Source organism: Epinephelus lanceolatus, chromosome 8 (assembly GCF_041903045.1).
Source record: "Epinephelus lanceolatus isolate andai-2023 chromosome 8, ASM4190304v1, whole genome shotgun sequence".
Classification (NCBI taxonomy): domain Eukaryota; kingdom Metazoa; phylum Chordata; class Actinopteri; order Perciformes; family Serranidae; genus Epinephelus; species Epinephelus lanceolatus.
Window position 1 is genome coordinate 38,277,753 of NC_135741.1, and position 21,209 is coordinate 38,298,961.

At 40.4% G+C, this 21,209-nt stretch overlaps 1 protein-coding gene across 1 annotated transcript in view; it reads left to right on the forward strand.

Moving 5' to 3' along the window:
- The window catches only part of mtor (mechanistic target of rapamycin kinase), a 110,723-nt gene extending 91,457 nt beyond the window's left edge, over positions 1-19,266 (forward strand). Inside the window, exons 39-58 of the mRNA XM_033630095.2 lie at positions 385-582; positions 895-995; positions 1,152-1,248; positions 1,483-1,581; positions 1,700-1,822; positions 3,942-4,124; positions 4,775-4,909; positions 6,876-7,050; positions 8,636-8,771; positions 8,976-9,123; positions 12,703-12,825; positions 13,346-13,428; positions 13,543-13,615; positions 13,706-13,780; positions 14,762-14,897; positions 16,349-16,414; positions 16,550-16,630; positions 16,811-16,891; positions 17,365-17,470; positions 18,735-19,266. Of these exons, the coding sequence (XP_033485986.2) occupies positions 385-582; positions 895-995; positions 1,152-1,248; positions 1,483-1,581; positions 1,700-1,822; positions 3,942-4,124; positions 4,775-4,909; positions 6,876-7,050; positions 8,636-8,771; positions 8,976-9,123; positions 12,703-12,825; positions 13,346-13,428; positions 13,543-13,615; positions 13,706-13,780; positions 14,762-14,897; positions 16,349-16,414; positions 16,550-16,630; positions 16,811-16,891; positions 17,365-17,470; positions 18,735-18,750 (2,235 nt within the window). The 3' untranslated portion in view covers positions 18,751-19,266. The remainder of the gene's footprint in view (positions 1-384; positions 583-894; positions 996-1,151; positions 1,249-1,482; positions 1,582-1,699; positions 1,823-3,941; positions 4,125-4,774; positions 4,910-6,875; positions 7,051-8,635; positions 8,772-8,975; positions 9,124-12,702; positions 12,826-13,345; positions 13,429-13,542; positions 13,616-13,705; positions 13,781-14,761; positions 14,898-16,348; positions 16,415-16,549; positions 16,631-16,810; positions 16,892-17,364; positions 17,471-18,734) is intronic.
- The last annotated feature ends 1,943 nt before the right edge of the window (positions 19,267-21,209 follow it).

Genomic DNA, 21,209 nt, shown 5'->3' on the forward strand with positions numbered 1-21,209 from the left:
AAAAACTTTAGAACCCAATTTATTGCTCTTTAACCAAACATGTCGTAACATTGTTTAGATTTTGGTTTTGTCCGTGCACTGCTCATCTATTTGCTCATCAGATTGTTGTACTTGTGGTGCCTTTTGTGATGCAAAGATATGAGGTGATGGAAGAGCTGAGAACAGTTTCATCTTTTCTTGTCCATGCCCATGCTGCGGGCTACAAAGATGTCACTAACAAAACCCACATACCCCTCTCCCCATCCATCTTCACCAACTCCAACTCATATGTTTGGATCAGAAAGATATCCGCCCCTCAGTAAACTGGAAAATTACATCATGAACCGCATCAGTTACCACTTCTGAGAAATACAGTTTCACTCAGTTTGTACAATCTCTCTGCAGGCTTGGCATGCCTGGGCAGTGATGAACTTTGAGGCGGTGCTGCACTACAAACATCAAAACCAAGGACGAGACGAGAAGAAGAAGCTGCGACACGCTAGTGGTGCCAGTGCTAACAGTGAAGCCAGTAACAGCGACAGCGAGGTTGACAGCACCGACCACAGTCCCGTGCCCTCACCAGGCCAGAAAAAGGTCAATGAGGTGAGAGTCATGGAAAATTAAGTCCTCTTCACACCCATCATGTCAGTCATTTAGAGTTCTCCTCTCTCAGCAGTCCTAGTTTTACCAATGTTGAAATAATTCTTCAAAAAGACCCTGCAAAATTAATTTCAGTTTTACTCAGTTTTTGCTATGGCCAGTAATGATGACATTATGAATTTTGAACTCTAAATTATAGCGACTGTCCAGACCTTGCCATCCCCACATATGGTTGACACCAACACTATAGTCTGATCTCCAAAATAGCTTTTATTCTTGCTTGAAGAAGTATCTGATGTTTGCTGTCCTTCACAGGACCTCTCGAAGACATTGCTCCTGTACACAGTCCCTGCTGTTCAAGGTTTCTTCCGTTCCATCTCCCTGTCCAGAGGCAATAACCTGCAGGACACTCTCAGGTGAGTTAAAGGACTTTAACACACTGTAGTCATAGCAAACAAGAAGCACCCATATTTATGGTGTGAAAAGGAGGACCTCTAGTGGCCATTATCCTTAATAGTTAGGCAAGAAAAGATCCAGATTTAATGATTGTCTCCTGTTTTTGTACTGTTTAGGGTTCTGACTCTGTGGTTTGACTATGGTCATTGGCCTGAAGTGAATGAAGCCCTGGTGGAGGGTATCAAGACCATTCAAATAGACACCTGGCTACAGGTAAAACATGCATACACACAAGGAATTAGCCTAGAGATGAAGAAGTGTGTTAAATGAATCCCTATGCAAGTGAGGGGGGTTTTAGTTGGGCAAAATGGCAACACTGGCTTCTTCTTGATGTTTAACTTAAATTAATAATAAAAGAAACAAACATATTGGCAGTTCTTGCTGATTTAAGCACTTTTGTCAATGCTATGTTTTGAGTTTTTAGTCAGTATCTCTCTGCCTGTGCAGGTGATCCCTCAGCTCATAGCTCGAATTGACACTCCCCGAGCTCTGGTGGGTCGCCTCATCCACCAGCTGCTAACAGACATTGGGCGGTATCATCCCCAAGTAAGTCTGCTCACACTGCTGCTAATGCTGTTTCACAGGAGAATTAAGAACACATTTCCTGTGTTAACTTAAAGCAGTACGATCAGTGATTGTTGGATTGTTCTCTCTTCGCTTACAGGCTTTGATCTACCCACTGACTGTGGCCTCCAAGTCCACCACCACGGCCCGCCACAATGCTGCTAACAAGATCCTGAAGAACATGTGTGAACACTGCAACACTCTGGTTCAGCAGGCCATCATGGTACAGAGACTTAATCATTTCTATTTGTCATCCCTCAATAAAATTATCTTCTTTTAATTAGAAAGTGATACAGGTTTGTTCTTGAGGGTTAGATGGAAACATCTGTCTGTTTTTAATTTGCCTCCTCTCTATATAATATGAATCAGACCACCTAGAATATTTTTATGCCTCTGCATATGTGACAGTTGTGACCGGAGGGATTAGGATTTTGTGTAGACCATCTGTCCCATTCTTGTGAACACAATATTTCAGGAATACCCTGAGGGAATTTCTTTAAATTTGGCACAAACATCCTCTTGGACTCCAGGATGAACTGGTTAGATGTTGGTGGTCAAAGGTTAAGGTCACTATGATCTCGCAAAACAGGTTTTTAGTCATAACTCAAAAATTAATATGCTACTTAGGAATGAACTTTATGTAAATATCCAATAAGATAAAATGATGAAATGACAAAGGTCAAATTTAGTGTGACATCATAGTGTTCTGCGAAAACTTTTCTGGCCAATATTAAACACCATGACCCAGGAACAGTCTGGGAGACAGTTGGTCAGAAACAGAATTTGTGACACTATCTTGGGTGTCCACCTTGTAACTGGGTTGATTGTATAGCTCTTCTCTGCTGCTGGGTTGAAGATGCATGTGAATCATCCATGTCTTGTCAGAAGATACACTTAATACTTTTTGTTCAATTCTTTTAAGACTTCACTACATATATTTAACGAGACAGACATAGACCCTCGAGGCATAGACCGGGCAGTGATTCTAGTTTTTACCTGTCGTGATATAAATTATCAGCTTCATAAGAAGCACTTTTCCTTTTCTCCTTATCTTTCTGTCTCATATTCAAGTTTAGTCTTTGGTCCCATAAAAAAAGGAAAGTTGCAGCATTAGAAATGTGCATCAGTCTGAATCAAAAAATCTCAGCTTCTTCCTCTGCCACTACTATATACTTCTGCACTAAACTGATCAGCCAAAACATGAAAACCATTGGCGAGTGAAGAAAATAACATTGATCATTTTGTTACAATGCAATGTTCTGCGGGGAAACCTTTGGTCCTGGCATTTATGTGGATGCCATTTGACTTGCTCCATTCACGCAAACACCTTTGCAGACCTAGTACACCCCCTCATGGCAACAGCACTACCCAGTGGTACTGATCCCTCCGGTAGGACAGTGCACTGTGCCACACTGCAAAAACTGCTCAGAAATGGCCGAGAAACAGGACAAAGAGCTCAAGCCTTCAACCTGGCCTCCAATTCCCCAGATCCTAATCTGATCGAGCATCTGTGGGACCCCAGAGGTGCCCCCAATCCACAGTGGGGCCTCCTTGTATTGGAATTGGCTCTGACCTGTCAAGGTATGGACACAGAACCTCTGGAGTGGGTGTCCAGTGGTGTCAGGAACAAGGGTGTTGGTGGCGGACCCTTTGAGTCCTGTGGGTTGTGAGGTCATCCTACGTCATCCTAATCCTACGAATGCCTGAACAGATTAGGACCTGGGGAATTTAAGGGCCAGGTCGATGCCTTGAGCTCGTTGTCGTGTTCCTTGGGCCATTTTTGAACAGTTTAAGAAGTGTGGCATGGTGCAGTGCCCTGCTGGGGAATCAATGTCATCGGGGGTGCTGTTGCCATGAGGGGAGCTACAGCCTAAACAGTGTTTGGGAGGGTGGAGCACGTCAGTTGGCATCCACATGATTGCCAGGACCCAAGGTTTACCTGCAGAACATTGCAATGTAACTAGATGATCAATGTTAATCATTTCACTCACCAGTGGTTTTAATATTTTGGATCATCAGTGTACTGTACTGCAAAAATCTCCATGAAAAATAGGTTGCTGTTGCAAAGCAGGTGTGCATGCTTGGCAAGTTCTTCTCTGGATTGCAGTGATGTGATGTCTACTGTAGAGGAATTAGTTTCTCCTTAAGAGGCTTAAAATAGTTTTTTCTCCTTCTTTTTTCTTTTTAAATGTAAATGTCACATTTCTTATCTAAAAAAATAATCTAAATTGTAGATAGAATCCATGAAAAGCAGATGCCTGATATCTTACACCTCTGAGTTTTTAGGGGAAGTATCAGAGAACAGTCTGACTTTTTTTTTATTTATGTATGTCTTTATCCAGGTGAGTGAGGAGCTTATCCGTGTGGCCATCTTGTGGCACGAGATGTGGCATGAGGGCCTTGAAGAGGCATCACGTCTGTACTTTGGTGAGCGCAACGTCAAGGGTATGTTTGCTGTGCTGGAGCCTCTACATGCCATGATGGAGAGGGGACCACAGACCCTCAAAGAGACCTCTTTTAATCAGGTGCGTGCCATTTCAGTTTGGGGTTGAATTTAAAGTTTAGGCTGGTTTAGTGCAATACCACAAACTAAAGTCTCTGCACGTCTCCCATCCAACATAGATTAAAGGCTGCACGACAGTCCTGTTGTGTGCAAAAAAGACGCCACAAACTGACCTGTGGTTTTATAATGTGTTGTTGTGACATTCAGTGGAAACTTGAGTTTCTGAGAGGTGGGAAAAAGTGCTTGATATGTGTTTTCACTTCGACATTAGTTTTTTTCTGTTGATAAGTGTCACTAAAGTTTCATTAACACACTGTAAATCAAAACAATGGGTGAATATTTGTAGAGGCATTGTAAAATTAGCTGTGTATTTAATTACCATAAATTAAGTGAGAGTTTGTACACACAACTGTTTACTTCACAGCCATAAGTCATCCCAGTGACCCTAGCTCCCTGCACAAGCAGCATCAGATGTTTCCATTCAGGCTGCCTTTGCAGATGTGTGCTATTAAAAACAAAATACTTACTGAATCCTAGATTAATCAAGTTGGAACAGCAATGTTTAATGCCTTGACATTCAGTTTTATAGTCCTGCTTTGGCAAACCATTTTCATTTAATTGAATGAGTCATTGCACAGGGACAGAGAGTGTTTGTCTCACTTCGTGCTACAGGCTTATGGCAGAGACTTGATGGAGGCTCAGGACTGGTGCAGGAAGTACATGCGGTCTGGAAACGTAAAAGACCTGACCCAGGCCTGGGACCTTTACTACCATGTATTCAGACGCATCTCCAAACAGCTGCCACAGGTGAGTGAAACTACGGAGTCACTGCACTGAAACTGTTGTACCAGTTTTTCTTATAAACCTCTTATAGGATTACTGTATGTATATTGATGTCAAACCTCTCTGGCTCCTGGGAAAATTAGAGCTGACATCCCACCAGTTCTGCATCCCTATACCCCATTACAATTATTAGATGTGATGAGATATATTTTGCATTTCATGTCCTGACTCATTCTTTGATCTCATGACAGGTGAATCAGTACATACTTGTCTCTTGTCTCGAGATTCAGCACTGGGAGATTAGGGAACAAAGGCCCTCTTTCATTCTTCCTTCTCTGGGTGAAGTCATTAAACAAGATGCCAAAAATAATGTTGAAAGATAGCAGAATGTGATGAGACAGGAGGGCAATGTAGGTCAAAGAAGAATGGCAGGAAATCATGAGGTAGCATTGCTTCCTTAAATATCATACACTCAGTAACCAGTAGCAGACAGCTGTTTTCTTGATAATTAACTTACTTTTTCCTTCATCAAAGATTCCAGTACAGTGTACTTTGTAGCTAAATATTTTTGCAAGTGCCCACTTATATTCCAAACACATTAAAGGGATAGTTCAGATCTTTTTATGTGGGGTTGTATGAGGTACTTATCCATCAGTGTATTACACACACTTGATGGCAGTCCGCATGCTCGCAGTTTGGAGAAGCAGACAGTAGTACTGACACAGAAGCTAAGCAATGTACTGCAGGTGAGGGGGCAACAACAAAACATATTTTAGCCTCTTCAAAAGTCCCACCCAAAAAATTTACTATCGGTGTAAGTTTATGCTACATTTACAGTATTTTCACTGCTTTACCTTACTGTCAGACAGCCATCTCCAACATGGAAATTAAGCCATTTTATCACTCTCTCACGGGGAACGAGGAACTTAAGCTATTTATGGCTTCCACCTCAGAAAGTGCTGTCTGTGGCAAAGCTGTAGGGGTGAAATGTTCTCAATGTAGTGAATGCTTGAACTCATATTCATTTTTTTAGTAGTGGCTTCTGTGGTGGTACTCCTGCCTGGCTCTCCAAACTTGGGTTGTGCCAACTGACATCTAATGTAGGTAATACACTGACAGTAGATAAGTACCTGATATGACCCGACTTCAAAAGATCCAAAGTATCCTTTTTAATAATTTCATAACGCTGTGTGTACATAAAAATTCTGTTTATGAGTTTGCACAAGGAAGCACTGCATCCTTATACAGATACACATATACTGTTAGCCATTTTCCTTGGTGGCATACTCAAAGTCAGTCATGAGTAGATGGCTTAAACTTTATTTACATAAGGTCTTGTTGCTTCTGGAGTGAAGGTTAAATTGAACTGATAGATGTCTTTCCTTGCAGCGGTAATTGGGTTTGAGGAAAGACATTAAAAACATCTTTTTCAGGAGCTCTCACTTGACATAGCAAGTGGAGACAACAGTACTATTTGACATTGTGGCAGGGTCTTGCTGTCAGTGATGATCCCCGCTGTGACATTACAGTAAGCAGCATGAAATACACAGCGACATAATGACATGCTGCGAGCATTTTATTCCCCGTCTGGGCATTAACATAGAAATAAACCCTCTCCAGGATGCATCCAAACAGCAGATCCAGAGCAGGATGAGGCCATGATGAAGTAACCACACATTAGCATTCAGGATTTAACTGTAAAAGCATTTAAACGGTCTGCCAGAGTCTGAGTGGATGCAGTTTAAATCACTGATGGTTGACTGCAGACAAGCAGAGAATGCACTTATTGATGGACACATAGAAAGTGAAGTGTTCCAGAGTGATTTATTTAAGGTTGTGAAAATACAACTTTTTGCACATAAGACCTTCACTGGGATATGAGCCAATGTCCGCAACACTCTGCATATTGGTTTAGGCACTGTTGGCAGGAGCTGTTTTGCCACTTCAGACTAAAAACAAATTGTCTCTTCCTCATCAACTTTCCATGCAGCTGACCTCCCTGGAGCTACAATACGTGTCTCCAAAGCTGCTGATGTGCCGAGACCTGGAGCTGGCTGTACCAGGCACTTATGACCCCAACCAGCCTATCATCCGCATCCAGTCCATCGCCCCTTCCCTGCAGGTCATCACCTCCAAGCAGCGCCCACGCAAACTCACCATCATGGGTAAGATTAGGAGAAAATTGCACAGGCCTTGTGGCTCTGAACCCATTATATTAGGAAAATAGATTAAAGAATATCTGTAGTCAGCGCGGTATGCTTTCAGCGGGTGTGGGCCATTGCATTAGAGAAAATTCAATATTAATAGAATCTTTACCCAAACAACAAACAGCTCCAAGGCCACTATTTATTTTGAATTCATCAGTCATGGCAAAGTTCTGCGTGGGGATAATATAGTGGAAAAAACCCTTCTGTACAGACAGAAGCAAGATTAAACCTGTGATTAACTTAATACCACAATGAATCCAAATCAACACAAAAAACTGCCTTTTTAAACCTCAATGGCCAGAGAGCTTACATCGTGAGTTATGTTTGTTTTTTGTTTTTTTCCTATCCTTAGAGAAATGGTGCATTCAGGTCAGATCCACTTGTCATCTTCCCAACACTGTCCATCAGCATTATTTTGAATACAGAAATAAATAATCCTGACATTTTATCCCTTCCTCTGCTTTGTTATATGAAATACGCCACTGAGGTGCCTCTAAAATGGGACCGTGCTATAAAGTCACCTTGTGTTGAAGCCAAATCCTCATATTATCAATCACAAATGCTTCGCTTTACTTCACTCTTTACCACTGCACAGTGTGATACCTTGTTCCAGTGTATCCCATCAGTGTTACACAACATTCTCTGTAAAAGATGATAAATCAACTGAGCTCTGAAGCAAGACTTCAGATTAAAACCTGTCAGCCACTACAGGCCTCTTAGATTTACCGCCAGCGCTCTGTCCCCCTGGTGACACACAATACATTGCGTACTGGGATTGTCATTAGGAGCAGACTGAAGATAAAACAGGGACTCTGTCTAACTCGTTCCACTGGAAGTATCAGTTAACTCCATTAAAGGTAGCATGGTAATTACAGTGTAGGTGAAATCATTGTAATGTGCTCTGTTGAGAACACTGAGGACAGTATAAGATAGTGGAACAATTAGATAAGTGACATCATCTGTACTTCAGATAAGTAAAATGCAGTTTCCTCACTGTCATCCTAAAAACTTCATTCTGCTTAAGAGAATTGAGTTGATGTTACAGTTCATCCATTGCTAAGATACATATTTTCCACTCCACTCCACGTGAGTTGCTCAAGAAAATGCCTTGACATCAGGACTTCATGAGAACTTCACAAGGTGCTTTCATTAAGCAGCTGTAAAACCATGTGTTTGTTCTTCTGCTGCGCAAATCAAATGTGGGGTTCTTTTTCAAAGAAGAGCTTTTTTTTTACCACAACTGCTCGTATCTGTCACTTTGAAGAGGGGTTCCAAACCAAGGGTTACCATAAAGTGAGAGATTATTGGGACAGAGCCTACTGTAGGAGTGATGGGGTTCATATGAAATCATTTATTGCCTGCTCAAACTCACTAGACATTGCTTCAGGCGGAGGTAATGGAGATGCAGCTGCAGAGCAGCAGGTGAGCACCCTAGAGAAAACCCGCTAGTACTGCCAAATCTGACTATATAACGATTCTTATATAATGCCTTTTCCCTTTTTGAGCAGTATATCAATGTTGCGTTTTGTGGCGCCCTCTGCAGGCAGCAACGGCCACGAGTTCATGTTCCTGTTGAAGGGCCATGAGGACCTGAGGCAGGATGAGAGAGTCATGCAGCTGTTTGGTCTGGTCAACACACTGCTGGCCAATGACCCTGCGTCCTTGCGCAAGAACCTCAGGTAGACACACAGTCATGTTCACACACACACACACACACGCACGCGCGCACACACACACACAAACAGACTGAGGTACAGTGCATTTCACACATCTCTTGAGCACACACATGCTCTCAGTTGTGGACTTGAAGTAAAAAAATGAAACCATGACAATGAATTGTATGTTTGTTTGTGTTTGTTTTGGCTGTGTGTTGCAATCATCAGCATTCAGCGCTACGCAGTGATCCCCCTGTCCACCAACTCAGGCCTGATTGGCTGGGTGCCCCACTGTGACACCCTGCATGCCCTCATCAGAGACTACAGAGAGAAGAAAAAGATTTTGCTCAACATTGAACATCGCATCATGCTCAGGGTAAGGAGCCACTAACAACCATTAGGTTTCTACTTCCTGCATTTTAATGACTGAAAACAGACTGAATATGTACTCACCTGCAACATTAACCCTCTGAGACCTGTTGGGGAGGTCCCAGCTGACATGACTGTGTTTAAGAGGCTGTGGCGCACTTGATTTTTAAGCTAGTGCAGAATTTTGGTGATGGAAAAACTGGCAGTCATTTTCACAGGAGTCCCTTGACCTCTTACCTCAAGTTATCTAGATTAGAATGGGTTGTTTGGCTACCAGTTTCCCCTTTACAGTCACACCCACTTGATGCTAGTCCCATGCAGTTTTGGGCAAAAACCATGTATTTTTTTTGCATGCAGCACAAACGTGTTATTTCTGCCTGTTCTAAAAAAATGTGTATTTGAATATTTTTTCACACAAGGGTCCCTAAACAGTCTTGTAATTTCATGAATTGGGTAGAGACTCTTGTGGGTTCAATGAGTCCAATTTAATTCATGTGTGATGATATTCGGCCCTGTAGAAGCCATTTCACTTTAGTGAGACTATTTTTAAAGCTTGACCTCAATGTATAAAATAACCCACTATGACCTTTAGATAATTGCAGCCACATGAAACTTTACAATCACAAACAAGAGATCCAAGGCATTCAGAGAATGAACAGAAGTCTTTGCTGTCCAGTGGCAAAAGAATGCAGTTCTTACAGAAATCTCCAAATGTCATAAGAAAAAGAAAGATCCCCTATCCTTTCTAAAAATGACAAAAAATGATCTATGCTGGATCTCAGAAGATAAGAGAAGAGATATTAGAAACAATTTCAGTACATTCCCTGGTTGGGTTTTAATTATATGTTATTAAATACACATTTATGTGTAAATGAGCTTATGTCGTTGCATATGATTCACTGTTTTGTGCCAACACTTGCCTCATTCATGAAATGTTTTTAAATGTGTTACTTTCATATAAAATGTCCATGCTAAATGAATACTAGATTCATCAAAGCAGAGGAAGTGTCTGTTTTCAATGATTACATTGATGAATTCCAATTACTCTTTAATGACAACACATTCACAGGTCCTCAATGAATAAATTTAACCAGATATCCCTGGCGCAGAATTACCCAATTAGGCATAGAGAACACACAAACACACACAATCTTCATCACTAAAATGTCACTGCGGGAAGTGAAAGTGCGTTGGATGACATATGAGAGCAGAGGCAGAGCAGGTTAAGACCCTGACATTCAATGTGCAAAAAGCTTACAGACTGGTTTGATTGAAATCTGTACAGTGAAAAAAGGCAGCATGGCTACAGGAGAAAGGCAGGGCTGAAGTTCAAGTGTCATCAGTCCAAAATAGGATGATGACAACATGTCCAATTGCGAAATGATTTACTGGTCGACAGGATGAAAAACAACCTTGTCCCAGACCTTGTCTGGCTGAGAATAGACAAGCAGGGAATGTCACTCTCAGCTCCTCCGACAGTAGTCCACTAATCCCAGAATAAGATAACAGGGATCAGTCATTAACTAAAAATGAAAAACAGTCCCTCGGTCTGGGCATATTTTCAGAGGAGCCTGGTGAATAGCTAGCTTCAACAGTAATAGTGAATACTGAACCCAAACAAGCTGAGGCGTTGCACATGCAGGGTCTAAATTCACTCAGATCTGAGAGCAAATTGATGCAGCTAAACCTTTAATGGTAATTTCTCTGTGCACACATTTTCTTCTCCTGACATGTTTTGAATAAGACTCTGTTTTTTTAATTTAGTAATAGTGTTGTTAATAGTGTGTTTCATTCAGCCTCCTTAAATAGAAAAATATTAAATTCACCAGTCCGTCAGCCAGGCCATTAATCAGTTGCAGATAAAATATAAGGAAGATAGGAGACTGAGACAATAATAGATAGTTGTCTTTTGTAGTGTCACTGTGTTTCTTTATAAACCCCAAAATAATCTTAACAGTTCATTTAATGTTAAGTATCACTCTGATTCTTTTCAGTTTGCAGGAAATCCTGCTGTCACATGCACAAACACAACCTGTGACATTGAGAAAACAAAACAATCGTTATTTAAGCATTTTCTTTAAAAACAATCAACTCCCTCACTGTAATGGGACCTACTTACACCCAGTTTCTATTTTTCCATAACCTGAAACGGGCTTCTATTTCTGTAACATCACCAACCTCTAGTTGTAGTTACATTAACATGTTGAATGTTTTTGGGCCAGTATACAGTAGCCATCAATTTCATTTAACTTAAGTAGATATCATCACAGACAGTAAACATTAATAGGGTGTCTGTCATAAAATGTCTTAAGTTCAATTTTAGAAAATATTAGGCCTTAAAAGTTCTAAGATTTATCCAGTTTATCCAACTTAAGCTATCTCCATCAATTATTTTTGTTAAATAAGTCACGCTCTCCTGCGTGAAAGTCCATATTTTTTAAATAGAAATCTTAAAACCTACTCCTGACCTCATACTGTCTTTTTATCTCATACTTGCACTTTTGTACTGGCAAAATGCAGATTAATCTAACTCACTCTAATATCCATATTCCTAAATAAATGTCTGTCATTTCACCAAACCACATACTGTATTACTGTGTTGCTAAAAAAAATACTGGCCTGATTTAAATGACACTAGGTTGGGGCACTCACCACCCTTTTGACTTTCTACAGTGCATGGAGTGTCCATAATATTCCCTAGCAACCGTTAGCGTTGGGTATCCAAATGACCAATGGAAAGGCGTTTTATTACATCATCTATTCAACATGTATCCTCATTGGGTGTCAGAAGTGTCCATCATAGTGCGTAGAAAGTCAAAACCGTCAAAAGTGGAGATACGTGTTTTTCATCGGACAGCATAAGATCTTGCAAATATAAATATGTGCATAGCATTCATCTAAATATATTCTTACTCACATCCAAATGTGAATTGTCTTCAGTAAACTTCCACCAGAGATATTTAGGAAAAGTGTTTGGACTTACGACGGCAATATAGAAGCACATAGTAAATGCACAGTTGAGATGATGGGGTGTCACCTTGGCACAACCATATTTTGACGTCATTCTAACAGTTTTGGAAATATATCCCGATAATATAGTGGATGAGCTTCCAGATTTGCATGTCATTCAAGCCTGGACCATTATTGCGGAGGTCTCAGAGTGCCCTTCTAGCTAAATAATACGTTAACCTTCCAAAGCTTGTCATACCGTAGCTGTCATATATAGTTAATTAAATAGATTCAGGAGAAACTCAGCAGCCACTAAAATCAATGCAGGTGTGCTAATATGTTGAACATGAAAATATTGTGAGCGCCTTTTGGAAAATGCCTTTGCCCTGTGTGTGTTGCACAACAGTGCTCCCAGTAACTGAAATGAAATAAGACTCCGCTGTAAAGTACGTGATGATATTTGGACTACAACCAGTCGTCATGGTTTTGGAGACCCAGGTTGAAAATAAGAATCATTGTCCTTTTACTACGTTTCATGAGCTCTTTACTTTTAAGAGTCTTGTCTTAACATGTGCTGTGATAGTTTTGTTCACATTTAAAATGTGTGTGTGTGTGTAATTGGCTTTGTGTTTTTTAGATGGCCCCAGACTATGACCACTTGACGCTGATGGAGAAGGTGGAGGTGTTCGAGCACGCCGTCAACAACACGGCCGGAGACGACCTGGCCAAGCTCTTGTGGCTGAAGAGCCCCAGTTCTGAGGTGAGATGCCCTGCTTCTTAACTCTGTTCAGCACAGGGGAGGATAATTGCGTGTACTTGATCTTTACAGCATCCACCCTCACATTTCAGTGGCTGTAGGGTTAAATGTCAAGATTTGTAAATTAACATATTTCATTTTTGGAAAGATTTTCATTTAGTGCGGTGGAAACATAGAAAAGGAAAACTTCTTTAGAAATGTATCCAGTCTAACTTTTCTAATTATTGAGGTAAATACAGTTGTATTTAAATAGAACTGTTGTTTTCCCTGAAGAATCAGTTTTCTGGGTTGTGTGTCCTACTTTCAAACCACTGACTTAGCGGGATTTAACAAACAGACCTTCAAATTGAATCCATTTTTAGGAACATTAGTAGCTCGTGTTCCTGATGTTCTGCATGTTCAAGTCTGTGAAAAGATGTATCAAGCAGCCTGCCAGAGATCTCTGTGCCATTTTCTACACTGCTCTGCTTTAATGTTATGAACCAGAGGAGCTCTCTTAATGCAGATGTTATCTCTCCTCCAGGTATGGTTCGACAGGAGAACCAATTACACCCGCTCCCTGGCTGTGATGTCCATGGTGGGCTACATCCTCGGACTGGGTGACAGGTGAGTTTCTCTGCCAGTTGAAGTGTCGCATCATTTCAGACGGATTGTTGTAATAATAATAAAGAGTAATCATAAGACGTAATTGAGGAGATAATGTCAATGTCTATTCTCCAGGCATCCTTCCAACTTGATGTTAGACCGGTTAAGTGGCAAGATACTCCACATTGACTTTGGAGACTGTTTTGAGGTGTGAGGAGATTCTCTTTATATATATTATCCACTGATTTTTTTGAAATTTCATTTATCTGAGACTGACCCTCATTACAACCCTCAACAGGTTGCCATGACCAGAGAGAAGTTCCCCGAAAAGATCCCATTCAGACTGACAAGGATGCTGACCAACGCTATGGAGGTATACAACTCTGTAGTATCTTTTGCAGTGATAATTGTGAGCAGGGTGTCTGCAGGCCCTTAAAAAGTCTTAAATTAACAAACTTAATTGCCACAAACATTTTTACTAATTTCATTTATCCATATTTTAATTTATTTTGTCCAAATGAGTCAATCTCTTCTGTGTGATAGTCCACGTCTGAGATTATAGATCGTTAAACCTACTTCTGAACCTTGTACTGTCTTTTTACTTTATACTTGCACTTACCTGTTGCAAAATGTAGATTAACCTAACTCACTCTAGTAACCTTATTCCTACATAAACCTAGGTCTGCACAGGACTACATATGTACTACGTACATTTAGATGTACCTTTATAATCACTTGCAGTGCTTGGATAAGAAAAGATTTTTTATCTAAAAATCACCATTTACCGATCTTACATTTGGTTAAAAATTATTTTTGAAAAGGTCTTACAAAGCATTAAATTTAGTGTCTAATACATGTAGACACCCTGGTGAGTATTACTGCATGCAGGCTAGATTAAAGTAGCCATAAGAGTGTTTGCTTCAACTTGGAAAGTCAAAAACGCTGAATAAGAAAAATCTTTTCTTAATTAGTTCTTACTTTTTTTCCATCTTACTTTTATTTATTTTTTTTATCAAAAGTCATGACTCGCATTGTGCCCTGTATTTAATGAGGAAAGAAGAAAAGCAATTACAAATGAAAGCATTAAGAAAAAAAAATCTATATTGTAAGAGGGTCAAGTTGGCTCATCTCTTGAAAAACTGGATTTTGAAAAATCAGAAATCTGTTTAAAAAGCTTTTTAAGGCACAATTCAGGGATCTAATGAAAGGGCTGCACCTCCCTCAAACCCTTAAAACACCATGCTGTGTCCTCTTCTTATTGTGCTCTTTTTAATGTACAAACACAAGACAAAAACTTCTCATGTTGTAAAAGGCTTGTTTCTATCAGTAACGTCTATGTCTGGTTGTGTGGCAGGTGACAGGCTTGGACGGTAACTACCGGATCACCTGCCACACAGTGATGGAGGTGCTGAGGGAGCACCGGGACAGCGTCATGGCTGTGCTGGAGGCTTTCGTCTATGATCCGCTGCTCAACTGGAGGCTCATGGACAGTAAGAGATCATCAGCTGTACCCTTTCAGTACATTTAGCAACGTCAGCTTCAGTACAGGAACACAGACAACAGAAAGTTTACATGTGGCAGACTGAAATAACCATGACAGTATCACATGCGAATAATAACTAGAAGGGCACTCGGAGACCTCCTCCAGGGCCAATAGTCAAGTCTTGTATGACACGCAAATCTGCAAGTGCGACCGCTTTAAAATATGGTTTTCCTTAGCTGAAGCCTCATCATGTCAGTTGTGCTAATTTGGAATTTTTTTTTTACATATTTAATATACATTTGTGAAAACCAGAAAACACTTTATTATCATCTACAAGGCATTTGTTCTGCCAAGGCTAAATCCCCTATCTTGCTATATTAACGAAAGCAAAAAGTAATTTGTGTATCTGCCTTGTGATTGGATCCACTCCAAAACTGAGTGGCCTCTTCCTTGGCCCATTCTACACCCTTCCACTAAGTTTCATGAAAATTGGACCAGTAGCTTTTTAACAATCCTGCTGACAAACTAACTAAGCCAACAGAAAACATAACCTCCTTGGCAGAGGTAATGAACTGTATGTGAACAAGTTCAGCCCAAAAAATAAAATTTGCGAAGGTCGGCACAAATTACTCCATTTACAGTAGAAATTCCTTCTTTGAAGTGGTTGAGTGTTTGGTGCGTTCACTTTAATCAAACAGGGCGAAAAAACCTAAGTGCAGTTCCAGTAGTAAAATGGAAGTCTATTTGGCTCGTATGTGAAAGAGAAATTGACCGAACGCTTAAAGAAGTGCTGTAGACATCTAAAGGTCGTTGAATTCAAGTGAACAAAGCGAATGAATATCTCTGGCACTCTTTCAACTAATACTGTCAAGGTTGCCTTAAGCAAGGCTTTTTATCTGCAACAGTAAAATACATCGGTTTTATTATAAAAATAATAAATGATAAAAATCATTGTGAAAATTGAATTTGTTTGGTTTGGAATTATCTGTTTTTTTAGTTGTTTTTTCTTTTTCTCAACTATTAATGGTGTCTGACACACCCACAGGGACTGCAGGGTGCACTTCTTATAAGCCTGTTTGTTTTTCTCTCAATTTCTTTCTACACTTTACATTACAGTAACCATTTTCTAAGTTATTAACACCACAGTAGGACCTTATTTAATGTAGTGTGGTACGATGAGCATTTTTCTCTTGCAGCAGGCAACATAGCTTTTAGGTGCATAGCTATATATCTGGACGACATTTAACATAATTCAAAGAGATCTGTTTTTCTTTTGTACCATCAGTGAATATCAGAGCCTTAACTACTTGTAAAGGTTAGAAAAGATCTTCATCGTTCTGTATTTAAAAAGGTCAGAACAATGCTGCTGCTTCCTGTGTGATGGATAAAAAATAGAATATAGTAATTGTCATGTCAAGGGGAAAAAAGACTCACATACCTTACGTGTTTCACCCACAGCAAACACCAAAGGCAACAAGCGTTCTCGCACCAGGACCGACTCGTATACCGCTGGACAGTCAGTGGGTGAGTCTACAGTACACACTGTATGCCCTGTTTCCTACTTGATAATATAAAAACATGTTTAAACCTGCAACTGTGTGTGTGTGTGTGTGTGTGTGTGTGTGTCTGTGTGTGTGTGTGTGTGTGTGTCATCTGCAGAGGCTCTTGAGGGAATAGACCTCGGAGAGACCACACACAAGAAACCAGGGACCACAGTGCCTGAATCCATCCACTCCTTCAGTGAGTTTCCCAGCGTATTCTGTCATCAATGGGTTATTTGATGAAGCCTTTCATTTTTCCTTGTTCGTTATACAAGCTGAGAGGCTTGGGGTATAGAGAGAACACTTGAATATGCTTTTTCTCAAGTTGCTAGTAGTTGTTGAACTTGACGCCGGCATGTTTGTGTTTATTTTTTTCCAGTTGGAGACGGCTTGGTACAACCTGAGGCACTCAACAAGAAAGCAATTCAGATTATAAACAGAGTGAGAGACAAACTTACAGGTGAGTTCTGCAGCACTCAACTTGCTCCACCAACCTAGATATACAGTAGTCGTACAAAAGCTTCTATTTGTCTCGAGTTTTGACCTATTTTACTTCATTTTTCCCACAAGGCTCTGCAGGAAATACAGCTATCTTTTTGGCACTGTTAAACTTCCTCTGGTTAGATTTAAATATAAAATGTAAATCTTAAATTACCATGTAAACAAAGCTGAAATTCCTTACTGTGAAGTTGGTCAAGTTACTTAAAAGGTGCAATGCTTTAGTGCAGGAATGCTTTATATAATCATGTCAAATGGTTAGATGTTTGATTCATACTTTACCTTCCTCAGTCACATTATTCCAGTGTGGGTTAACCCACCATCTATTGGTATTGCTGATTGAAGTCCTTGAAAGACTGTCCAGACTGGACTTGTTCAGTCCAGACTGAATGTTCTGGTAAAGGTCTTGTGTTTGATGAGTTTTGTTCCCCGCAGGTCGGGACTTTTCTCATGATGAGACACTGGATGTGCCGACACAAGTGGAGCTCCTCATCAAGCAAGCCACATCACATGAAAACCTGTGCCAGTGCTACATTGGGTGGTCAGTACTGCTGCTTGAGCTTGCCTGTTGTTCTTATCACACAGCTGTTTGTGTTTGGTATGTTTTGCTTTGTAATTTAATTAGAGCAGTGACATAGGCCAGCAGAAATCCACCCAAAAACTGCTGACCTAAATGATGGTGATGTAAGTTGATTGCATACGTGATAACACATGATAACCCTTTCCACAGATTCCTGTAGCTTTCCCACATTTTTTAATTTATCACATAACTGGTGTGCAGAGGACGAAGCAGAGTAAAATAGGCATCCAGGCTTTGCTTGAATGAGCAAAACCCAAGTCCCAAAAATTTGGTACACTGTCTAAGTCGTAAATTAAAACAGAATGCAGTGATTTGCAATTCCTTTATAACCTACATTCAATTGGAGTCAGTACAAAGACAAGATATTTAATATGTAAACTGCTAAACTTGATTTTATTTTTGTAAATATACACCCACTCTGAATTTGTTGCCTGCAACACGTTCACTAATTGTTGAAGTTTTGAAAGTGAAATTTTTTCTCAAGATTCACAAGCTGAACCCCCAAAATCTTCAAGATTTAAATACTTTCTGTGTGAGCAAATTGGCCAAAGTCACATTCGAACACTGTGAGGGATTAGTTTCTCCATACAGGAAGCATCATGAAGCTGGCACTCTAAACAAAGGCTTCTCCAAGTATTAAATACATTTCAGTTAGTGTGTTCAGTACTTTTTTCCTGTGTCATTCCACTTTATTTCACATAATAAGTTTTATGGATTGAAATGTTACAATTTCTTTATCTGTGAAGTCCAGACATATTGCCAGTGTCTGATCAAAATTGTATTTGTATACCTGCACTGGAAATATGTTTAATAAAAATATTTTGACATACTACTTAATGTCCCCACTGTATGTCAAAATGATTTGTCAGTCATTGCATTCTGTTCTTCTTCACATTTTGCACAGTGTCCCTGGTTTTTGGTATCTGAGTAGGTAATAATGACTGAATAGTAATTTCCCTGGCCCTGGCAGTCTACTTGTTGAAGTGTCCTTGGGCAAGATACTCAACCCCAAATTGCTCCTGATGGCTGTGCCGGTGGGTGTGGGTGTGCGTGTGAATGTCTACCTGATGAGCAGACAGTATAGTCTCAGCCACCAGGGTATTACTGTTTGTGTGTGATTGGGTGAATGCTGCCTGTGTTGTAAAGCGCTTTGAGTGGTCGCTAAGATTAGAAAAACACTATATAAATGCAGTCCATTTACCATAATTTCTTTTTCTGTCTTCAGGTGTCCATTTTGGTGAAGAATCCTATCTGGCAGACAAGGTTACACTTGACATTTTTCTCACTGGCGAAACAAGAAGAAGCACTCGACTCAAATAGGTATCCACTGAAAATTTACTTAAGCCACAGTGCAGAGCCTTTGAGAAAGATTTTTTGTTGTTGTAGAGTTATTGGATTTTCCAGTGGCACGTTTTATGAGACAGGATCTTAAGAGCTCAGTTTTTACCTGATGATCATAATTTTACTCAAACTGTTGTCATTGCTTCAAATGACTCCTCGCTTTAAACACCATAATCAGTTGCTAAAAGCTTTCTACCGTGGCCATATTGTAATAAGTTATGACATTTCTTACTTCTCACACTGTATTAAAAACCCACCAGTCTGTTGTATCATTGTGTATTAATGTGACAAAATTCAATAACATGGTATGCCTTTAATTATCTTCTTTAAAGTTTCCTGAGTACAATTTGATTTGAGATGATGAGATAATGTACTGTATGGGCATTTGTGTGCCATTAAACCCTGTACAGATACCACTGTGACTGCACTGGTTTTGTTTTTTTGTACAGTACATGTTTGTGTGGCTGAGCTTGTCACACTTACTGCTGTTAAGAATAGAAAGACATTCATAAATCTCTCTTTTTGCCTGTCTTTTCTATTAAGAAACAAGGGGTGTAACGTTTTCCTTGTTTTTCTCCTAGTGCCCACAGAGGGCACTCTGACTCCTAATAAGATCCTTCTCCATCTTTTCAGGAAATACTTTGAGAGAGAATGCACTCGTCAGGCCAGAGATGATGAGATCAGACTAGATTCTCATCTTAAACCCGAACAAAAAACAGAAATACTTTAGATTTTAAACGTTTTCTCTCAAATTGAAATAAGATGGCTGCTTCAAACAGCAGCTGCTCTATATTTACCCTCATCTAAGGACCAGAGGGAGATGCCGTTGTTCACAGTGAATGCAGTCCTTGACAGAAATAAAACCGAATCAGATGTAGCAAATTGCAGAGGCAGCAGTGGAGACAACTATTAATTTGGTTTCCTGTGCTGTTATCTGGTCAGTGCAAGGTAGCTTCTGTTTTACTTGGGCTCATTGCTATTCTCCCTCTCATTTCTCCATTTATTTCTCCCCTGCATTCTCCTCTGAAGGTTAATTACTTATAGATAGTTAAGGATTACGGATCAACAAAAAGCAGCCCATTGATCTCTTCCCTGCCATGCCCACCTCTGCAATGTCACACTCTTTACACATCGGGACAGAGGCCTGGTGATTATCTGTTCATATCGATCGATTCCTCCTCTGTTTTCCCTCGCTTTCTTCCCCCCCTCCCTTGCTTCCTTTACCTGCACTCTGTCACTTTCTTCCCTCCTGCCGCCAAAAGCTCATTATTGAAAATGTGACTTTTCATAGTCTGCGCCACCATTTCTGTTGTTCTTTCTCACTCATCTAATTTGTTTGTATTTTTTCAGCCTCTCAAGTCTGTTGAGGGGCAGGCGAGTCAATAGCTCAAGTTAAATAGGCTGCATTGATTGGGAGAGGGATTTAGCTGTTTACCAACTGTGGAAATGGGCTTGGGCCACAGAAAAACAGCACGGGTGTCTGCATGGAGCAAGTCAATGGTGACAAATGATACTCATTGGGAGACAATGCCCCTAAATGAGGGAAGGTGAAGGGCTTGGCAGCGGAGGCTGGGGATGCAGCAGGCCATGCTCCATCAACCTTTAAGGTTGTCACATGAGGCCGTCCACAGCTGGCACCTTGAGCCAAGACATGAGGAATGATGGTATACAGCAACACATTTACAAGTATGCGCTCCCCCGCTGGGACCCAAGCCTGTTTCTCGTTCCTGTTAGTGTTTCTTCCATCCTTGAGCTTGTATTCCTCCACAAGAGCTCCCCTCTGGATGTTATTCCACTTTCTTGCACTGTCTTTGGCTTCTCATGACCTCCAGAGATTCCATAAGTGCTCTATCCAGCACTCGTCACGTGTGGAGTGAAGTCACACAAACCAAAGAACATGATGTCATGATGGAGAAGACATTTTTTTTTCTGGTAAAAGCATCTAATTATCTGTACTTTCTCGTTAATAGTCAAAAATGCTTCACATATAAGAACATTGTAAATCCATCAGTTAGCTCTACATACACTGTTCCACAAGAGAGGGGTCGCCTACACGTTTCTCAACCACTAAGGTCGAAAGGAGGCCAGCAATCTTAGCTGAATCTGTTGATCTGATTGATTAGCTTCTTTTTTAATAAGTTCTCACTGCTTGTTGATATTTACTTTCTTTACTCCCAAGAGACAGAATAGTGGTAGGTGGTGATGGAAGCTGTTAGTGGCTACCTTCCCTCTCAGGCGCTACAAGAAAAAAAGGTAAGTGCTAAATCAAGGGAATGTATTTGTACCATCCACTCCTGTCTCAGCACTGGCTGCAGCTATGCTTTACTCTTTGTGAAGCAGTTGCTTCACAAGCAGGACA